At 38.0% G+C, this 8,419-nt stretch overlaps 1 protein-coding gene across 1 annotated transcript; it reads right to left on the bottom strand.

Annotated features, from left to right (window-relative positions):
• Positions 1–4,163: 4,163 nt before the first annotated feature.
• Positions 4,164–7,568, bottom strand: LOC125581558. Its single transcript, XM_048747204.1, has 3 exons — positions 7,213–7,568; positions 5,795–6,800; positions 4,164–5,538 (listed from the first exon to the last, which is right to left on the bottom strand). The coding sequence occupies exons 1-3, from the start codon at positions 7,255–7,257 to the stop codon at positions 5,513–5,515; spliced, it is 1,077 nt and encodes a 358-aa protein (XP_048603161.1). The 5' UTR covers positions 7,258–7,568; the 3' UTR covers positions 4,164–5,512.
• Positions 7,569–8,419: the final 851 nt, after the last annotated feature.

An 8,419-nucleotide genomic window follows, 5' to 3' on the forward strand; every position in this document is an offset into this window, starting at 1 on the left:
AGACATTTGTGATCAACCATAAGGTATATATACTAAAAACTAAACCGCTAGAAAATATAATTTAAGTTTTTGAAACTAACACATCTCCTGTTTGTGCCGAAGACATGCGAAAGTCAAAGGTTATATCAATTTCAGAGAAATAAGCTTTAGAAACGTTTGCAAAGGCGTGCGAGCGACTTAGTGAACATTCCTTTCGCCATGTTGTAATTTTTTATTAATATACTTTTTTAAAACTAATTTTTATTAATATACTTTACACTTATATGCTGAAGATTTGATCCAGCTATGTTGATAAATGAAGAATTTTAATTAATTACATGGTCGAGAAGGTGGCAGTATCATCGTAATATATATCACTTTCAGTTTTTCTTTGCCGGTTTCGATTTTTTTTAAGTGTTTAGGTTGATAAAATTAAAAAGAGTTATTTAATTAAATCATATGAAAGTACCTCAAACAGGGTTTTCTTTAAACAACTTGGCTCTAACAGATATATTTCAATATTATATACATTAATAAGACTTTTATATGATTGAGAAAATTGACCCAAAAAATATGATTGAGAATAATACGATTTAATTTTTAGACATTACCTTTAATTCTATCGGTTTCATTTAATTTTAGTCAATTGCACATGTACAACAACCGAATATAATTGCACCACAACAACTTACGTATAGAGACAATATTTAAAATTTTAAAACTCTTCTTAATGGATTTTGCTTTATTAAATAGACGATTAACCGAATAATACATCAAAGCATATATACCACACAACAAGTTTTCCATGTCATGTACCCACAGGTTGGGTAATTAATTTGTTTAGTCGTCAAATTATATTACCATTAGTCGTTAGAATTGAAAGGATCAACTTGTTGTTAAACCGTATACGTCATGCCTAAAGAAGATAGACTAATTTTAGTTTCGATTTATTGATAAATTTTAAAGTGTCCGTAAATATTGTGTGTATTGAAATTTTCAAAAAAATATTATATTTATGATCATAATTTTTAATTAATATCAGTTCATGGATTTAGTTGTAATCCAGCGTTAAAATAAAGCGAGAAAATATGAGTCATTATATCTTGTAAAATAATTTCCAACAAATCGAAAAAAAAGAATGCATGGACTTTAAAGTGCAGTTCTTTTACAAATATAAATCCTTTTGAAATTTACAACTGAAAACTTGGAAATTTATATACACTTAAATATACGTAACCCCAAAATCCGGTACATGATGAGGAAAAGAAGGGAAATGGTATACTTGATCAAAGCGACAATGATGTTGGGAAATAGTATCATTGATGCTTACTTTATAGAGTAATTGGTAAGTTTGCCCCTTAACGGGCAACTAATTTGCAGAATACATTTTTTTTGGAAACTATTTTTCTCGGACTCTTTTACCCCTCAACAGAGCGCGAGCCTAAAGGCACTAGACCTGCGTCGCGTGTGTTTTGTGTCGGAGCCCCCCTTTCTACCCATTGGGTAATAGTGTGGCTCACGCCTGTTCAGGTTCTGCAGACGAAAGTGTGTGAATCTCCTCTGTCATTATCGAACTTCCAACAGTTAGAGCTGTCAATTGGTCGGGCCGACCGTTGGATTAGCCCTGTCCAAGCTTATATGGGTTGTCCATGGTCGGGCCCAAATAGCACATGGTCAGTTGGGCCAAAAACCAATTCACTCCGTGGGCATATTGATCTTAGACCAAATGGTCATTGGGCTAGCCCAGTATATCTAATATCTAGGGTTTCTAATTGCGAATTTGGGGGAAAATTAGAAGTTTTCTCTTGCGATTCGATCCGATGGGTCATCGAGGTTTGAAGGCGTGAAGCGACGACGACGGTGAAGTGACGACGGGTTCATCGAGGGTTCATCGACGGGTGAAGCGACGACGGGTTCATCGAGGGTGCTTGACCACAGATTTGTGGAGAGCCATTACCGTAGAAGGCTACATGTGCTTGACTGCCCACTACGTAGATGAAGAGTATAGTTTGAAGACGAAGATCTTATCCTTCTGCGCTTTTCCGCCTCCCCACTCTGGTGTTGCGATAGCCATTAAGCTGATCGAGCTTCTAAAAGAATGGGGGTTAGAGAAAAAGCTATTTTCTCTAACAGTGGATAATGCTTCTGCGAATGATAATATGCAAGGCATTTTGAAGAGAAAGCTACAAAAAGATTTGGTGTGCAGTGGGGAATTTTTTCATGTGAGGTGCTCAGCTCACATTCTAAACTTGATCGTGCAAGATGGTTTGGCTGTTCTTAGTGGAGCTTTAGATAAGATCCGGGAGAGCGTTAAGTATGTGAAAGGATCTCAGTCTAGGGAAATTATGGTTCAGAACTGTATCGAAACAGTTGGAATACGAGCTGAAGTGGCTCAAGCGGGTCTGATTTTAGATGTGACAACACGCTGGAACTCCACACACTTGATGCTATCGAGGGCTATTGGTTTTAAGGACGCCTTGAGAAACCTTAAAGAAGTTGATAGAAGCTACAAGAGCTTTCCGTCTGAGCTAGAGTGGGATAGATCAGAACGGATCTGCAAGCTATTGGAACCATTTTCTGAAGTCACAAAGCTCATCTCTGGTTCATCTTACCCGACAGCAAACTTATACTTTATGCAAGTATGGTCGATTAAGTGTTGGTTGAGAGGTCATGAAGATTCAGAGGATCGAGTTATTTGTGAAATGGTGGAGACTATGAAAGAGAAGTTCAACAAATACTGGGAAGAGTTCAGTGACATATTAGCAATTGCGGCAGTTCTTGATCCTCGACTAAAGTTTGCTTTTCTAGAGTATTGTTACAATATTCTAGATCCTGACACTGCCAAATTGAACTTGGATTATATACGTGGCAAGATGGTCAAGCTTTTTGGAGCATATAAGAAGGAGACAAGCACCACTAGAGCATCTACCTCACATGCTCCTCGACACAGCATACCTTCAGGATATGATGTAAGTTCATACTACTTCAAACGTATATTTCTCTTGAATGTTAAGACTTGTAGACTTGACTTGTAATTTGTAAACTTAAGACTCGTCGGTTTGTTATTGGTACATGGCTTTTATGCTTACTTCTCTCAAAAGATCGCTGGTGGTAGTGGGAAATCACCATTAGACACATACTTGGATGAGCCAGTGGTTGATATGGAAAGCTTTAGAAGTTTGGATGCTGTCTCATACTGGAAAGACAATGCAAGCCGCTTTAAAGAGCTGTCTTCAATGGCTTGTGATGTCCTCAGTATCCCTCTCACGACAGTGGCGTCGGAATCATCATTCAGCATTGGTAGCCGAGTTCTCAACAAGTACAGAAGCTGTCTCCTAACCACAAACGTTCAAGCTTTGATCTGCGCAAGGAACTGGTTCCGTGGCTTCCAAGAAATAGGTGGTGAGATTGAGTTTACCTCTTAGGTGATGAGGATCCCTTCAGTATATGATGTAAGTTTATACCTTTTAGTCTTTGTTTGTACGGAATGAGATTGTCTGTGTAGCTGAAACTTAATGATTAGGTCGTTTGCTTCTTTCTAAAGAAGTTGCGGTTGATGTTCTAACTGTTGCTATATGTCTCGTTTTGAAACTGTCTTGAGTTCTGAAATTAATGTGTTATTCATAGTTATTAGTATGGACAGTGAAGTTGATAGCTCAGGTATAGTGAAGTTGATAAATCGCTTGTTGCATTAGGTCTCTGTTATTGTATAAACTTAGACAAAAAAACGTTGTGATAATGCCTCCATCTTGGTGATGATTTTTGGTGATATGATTTTCTGTTTTGTTGGTAATGCTTAAATGGTATGTCTAGGTTTATGACGAATGATTATAACTGTTGTTGTTTTATGTGCAAGGCTTTTCTACTGGATTCTATCAAGGATTTATGATTCTGGACTTGGCAGTAAACAATGATGGTGCTTTAGGTGGTAAGAGGTTACTTGTGGATGCCACAAATGCGAGAACTGTTCAATCTCTTGAGACTTTGATATTGTGAGTTTGAGACCTTGTTATCTTTGAGACTTTGATGTGAGTTTGAGACTTTGTTATGTTTGAGTTACAAATTTTGTTATGTTTGAAACATTACTTATTTTACAAAACATTGATATTCACAAATTTTATAAAATTTAATTAAGTACAAATAAATAAATTAAAGATTTTATAAAATTTAAATAAGTACAAATAAATAAATAATGGATTATGTAAAATTAAAAGTATAAAAATTATTGTGAATAATATAAATGTAAAACATATAACTTAAATACAAATATAAATCATTGGGTGTCCATGGACTTGACCATTTGGACATGGTCTTTATTGGTCTTGGACATTTTTTTGGACCATTGTCCAATATGGACCATCCAATATTACCCATAACTGAAATGGTCAATTTGGTCAAGCCCAAATGGGCTCTGGACGGTCCATTTGACAGTTCTACCAACAGTCGCATTCACTCACATTTCCTCAACTACTAAATCCCCTTTTTCACACCGAGAATTATCAGTCCAGACATTTACCGCAAATAAACCCTAATTTTTCAATTCGAGATTAATTCTGTCTCCGACAAACTACTCGCGATGGAAGAAGTTCTGTTACCGCCAAGGATGTTCGCCGCCGGCGATGAACCCCTTGGAGAGCGCGTGAACTCGTATCACAAGTTGAGGAGGACTGAGATGCTCATCGACGCTTTAGAACCAGAGGAGTTGAATTTTCTACGTATATTAACTTTCGGGAAGGTTCTTGCCATCGAAGAGAATCCGCCGTTCTCCGGTGCTTTTGGGCAACATGTTGTTGTTAGGCTGCTCAAAGTTAACAAGAAGTATGAGGTTTGGATTCTTTTTGCTGGGAATCCTGTCAGGATGTCACTCCGCGAGTTCGCAATCGTCACTGGACTGAACTGTCGGAAGATCCCAGAACCCACAAAGAGGAAGAAGAATCCTCTGAAAGTGAAGCTTTACTGGAACAAACTTTTTGGGTCTTTGAAGTTCTGTACTGTCGATATTGCTATAGACATGCTGAAGAAGAAGGTTGTTAAAGGTACTCAAGCCAGGATCAAGTTTGCGTGCCTTGCAATCACATCGTCGATTCTGTTTCCTTCTTCACATACACCACGCATCATGCCAGACCATGTTGAAATGATACGAGATTTAGATGAGTTTCTCGCTTTCCCCTGGGGCCGAGCTTCTTTCCAGACTCTGGTTACCTCCCTGATCTCTAAGGATGAAATCACATTATCGCAATCTTCTGTTGCGATCCACGGGTACGTTGATGCTATTCAGATGGTTTTATTGGCTGCAATTCCACAACTCAAAGAAGAGATCACACAGTCGGAGCCAATTGTCATTGAGGATTCCGAGAGCGAGGATGATTCTACCGAGGAACAGGCACCGCCGGAAGAGGATAAAGTGGTGCATTCGGAAAAACCTTTTCCGACGACCAAGTACTGTCTCATTCCCGCGCACGCGAAGAGCGTAGATACCGATTGCCAGGTAGCAAATAACACTCAACTTATTTACTAGCTGCTATCATACTCATTAACGATTAAAATCTGGTTTTAAACCTGTATGAATTAAAAAAAACCGAATTGTCTGAATTGACCAGAAAACCAGAGACGAATTTAAACCAAAACTTGTCGAGTATTAGCCGGTTCCTACAATTGTTACTCGAACCGAATCGAAAATCGAAAGAACCCAACCAATCAAATTTTCATAAATAATCGAACGGTTCTTATATTTCTAAAACTGAAAACCAAAAACCAAAACAACTGAACCGAAGTCGAAACTTCCATGCCTAGCTGAGACTATCTACAAGCTTACCTATGAAGTTGTTGGATAAATCAATGGACTCGAGGCTGGTGAAATGTGAGATGCTTGGGACAGCTTTCAAGCCTATGCTCGAGATGTGAGCCATGCTTGAGGATTTTCTCAGGGACTGGATTAAGCTGTTTGCATGCACTATGGCCTCTGAGTCATTTACATTTCCTGAGGGTGATCTCACCATCTTAGAAGAAGCCATGAAGCTGGGCTTGTCCTCTTCCTCGTTTACTGGAATCACTGTGTCTACATCTAGTCCTCTTACCCACTCATCCACTCGTTTCATCGAAGAGGACTCCGCAGAGAACGCTACCCACTGATTCTTATGAAATTGGTGGTTGTCTGCAGAATCTTGATGGCTAGTTTGGCTTTGCTCAGCAAAGTCAGAGGTGTAACCAGACTGGTGATTGTTGGCTGAAGACTTTAGGGAGACAAGGTGTTTGTGAAGGTTCCTATGACTCCAGAGGAAGAGTTTCCACCATAGCTTCCTGCTTCCTGAGGGAAGTATCTGCATTGATGAATGTTTCTTGAGCATCAGTCCATCTGCACTTCTATGTGACCTAACTGACTTGGTCTCGAAGCTATCTCTCGGGTCATGGAAAGCACGAGGATCAGCGCCGTTGAACTTGCTTAGAGTGGAGCAAGATCGTTTGAGCTTAGGTGAAGCCACCCAAGACGTGGCTCTACCTAAGCCAGGATCGCTGACGTGGCCGCTTTCTTCAACATCATGTTCATTTTCAGAACAGTCTGTCACTTCCTTACCTAGCTCCTTACTTGTCGGAGACGCAACCGGTTGTTCTTGAACTTGGAATTTAGGAGAGTCGTTTTCATCGCGTTCATCTTCACCATCATATGAGTCTTGCTCCCTAGGGCTGTCCTTGTGATCAATGAACTTGTGGTGGATCACGTTGGTGTTAGGCTCGTCCTTCTCTAGAGGCTTCACTGGCTCTTCACGTCTGATCTGAAGGATTCTTTGTGTTCTTGGTGGCAGAGTAGGTTTTGGATTCCTCTGTTTAGGTCAACAAATGAACTATTGTATTAGATTCCTACTAAACTTCTAACTTAAAATTAATTGACAATAAATGAATTGATTCCAAAATAAACATGGATCTTAAACTAAATAAATGAACTGACATCAAATACCATATTCAGTTTGAGTTAATCATGACTTTTTAACTTAAAATCTATTAACGAGTCCTAATCTTTATATATTAGTTTTTTATTTAATTATCTATGTGGAACATATTCATTCATTGACAAATGGAAACATCTCAAACATAAATAACTTGCCTGAAAAATTCATAAACAAACACAAAGTCACCTGAAAATTTTCATGAGAACACATTTTATCAAAAAAAAAAAAAAAAAATTCATGAGAACACCACAAAGTCCAACAGAGGCCATAAAAGGAATTAACTTACCTTGTTTTTCTTTTTACCGATCAATCCAGCAAAGCAGCTGAACATCTTTATGTTTTTGTCGGAGATTAAAGCTTAACCGTAATCTACTGGAAGCTTGGGAAGCACCAACCCGATAAATAAAAAGGGATAAATGACGCCGGAAAAAGAGGAGGCAGTTCTTGAGCCGACCACCGCCGAAACCGCTGATGTGTCGGCCAGAGTTTCTGAAATCTCGCCGTATTTTGTTTTCAGATTATCTGTTTAGATGACAGCCACTAAACCAAAACAGAGAAGAAGAGAAGAAGAAGACTTATGAAAAGGACGAGTTTTACAGAGCATGCAGGAGAGCCACATGTAACTATATTCTATGGTTTGTTTATATCGCTTCGGTCTTAAATACATAAAAGTTTTTTTTCTTTTTTTATTAACCTGGAGGGACTTCCACCCCCAGGAGCCAACCCCTCGGCGCGAGGCGGACCATTTGGTACTATGGGGAATTAGATACCCCAATTGTCTGGCCAGCGGTTCGAACCGGGTGCGTATTGAGGCCGAAGCTCTCGCAACATCACCAGGCCAACCAGCTGGTTCTTAAAGACATAAAAGTTGTGTGTACGTATTTAGTATATCATTCTTTACTATAAAAATAGATAAGCTCATTCGTTTTTTTTTTTGAACATTTAGTTGTTGTATTTCTTCTTCTTTTGTTAACAAATGTAATTCAAGAATCATATGGTCCTTTGGTCAAAAATAAAAACAAATGTAATTTAAAGTGCATATAATGTTAGATAGCTACAAAATTATGCGAGGAGTCCGCGGTTAAGACACGGAGTCAATGATTTCAATTTTCTTATTATATTATTTCCACAAAGTATAATAGAATAACATTCCCATCGCGTTCAGGAAACAAGATTAGTTGGTGACTGAAAAATTAATAAAATATAAATGTATGATATTTTTTAATCGATAGTGCGAAATTCTTTTCGCCATCAAAAATATTTCACAACACATTATGATTGCAATAGTAGTGAGCAAATTTGAAATCCAGATATGTAAATTGAATTATTAACTTTTAGCTAATATAGCTGCATATCATTGCACCACACAAATTTTTATTATATTTTGTTGCAATATTTTAGAATATTCCCATATATATTTATTTTTTGAAGTTTGAAAGATTTAAAATAAATGCTATTGGATTCTTAGTGTATATAGTTATGAATCCAAAATC

The sequence above is a fragment of the Brassica napus genome, chromosome C2 (genome assembly GCF_020379485.1).
Source record: "Brassica napus cultivar Da-Ae chromosome C2, Da-Ae, whole genome shotgun sequence".
NCBI classification, from domain to species: domain Eukaryota; kingdom Viridiplantae; phylum Streptophyta; class Magnoliopsida; order Brassicales; family Brassicaceae; genus Brassica; species Brassica napus.

Coding starts and splice junctions, on each gene's coding strand:
- LOC125581558 (XM_048747204.1), bottom strand. CDS start 7,257: ATGTTCAGCTGCTTTGCTGGATTGATCGGTAAAAAGAAAAACAAG. Junction 6,801..7,212: donor TCGGTAAAAAGAAAAACAAG/GTAAGTTAATTC, acceptor TGACCTAAACAG/AGGAATCCAAAACCTACTCT. Junction 5,539..5,794: donor TTTATCCAACAACTTCATAG/GTAAGCTTGTAG, acceptor TAATTCATACAG/GTTTAAAACCAGATTTTAAT.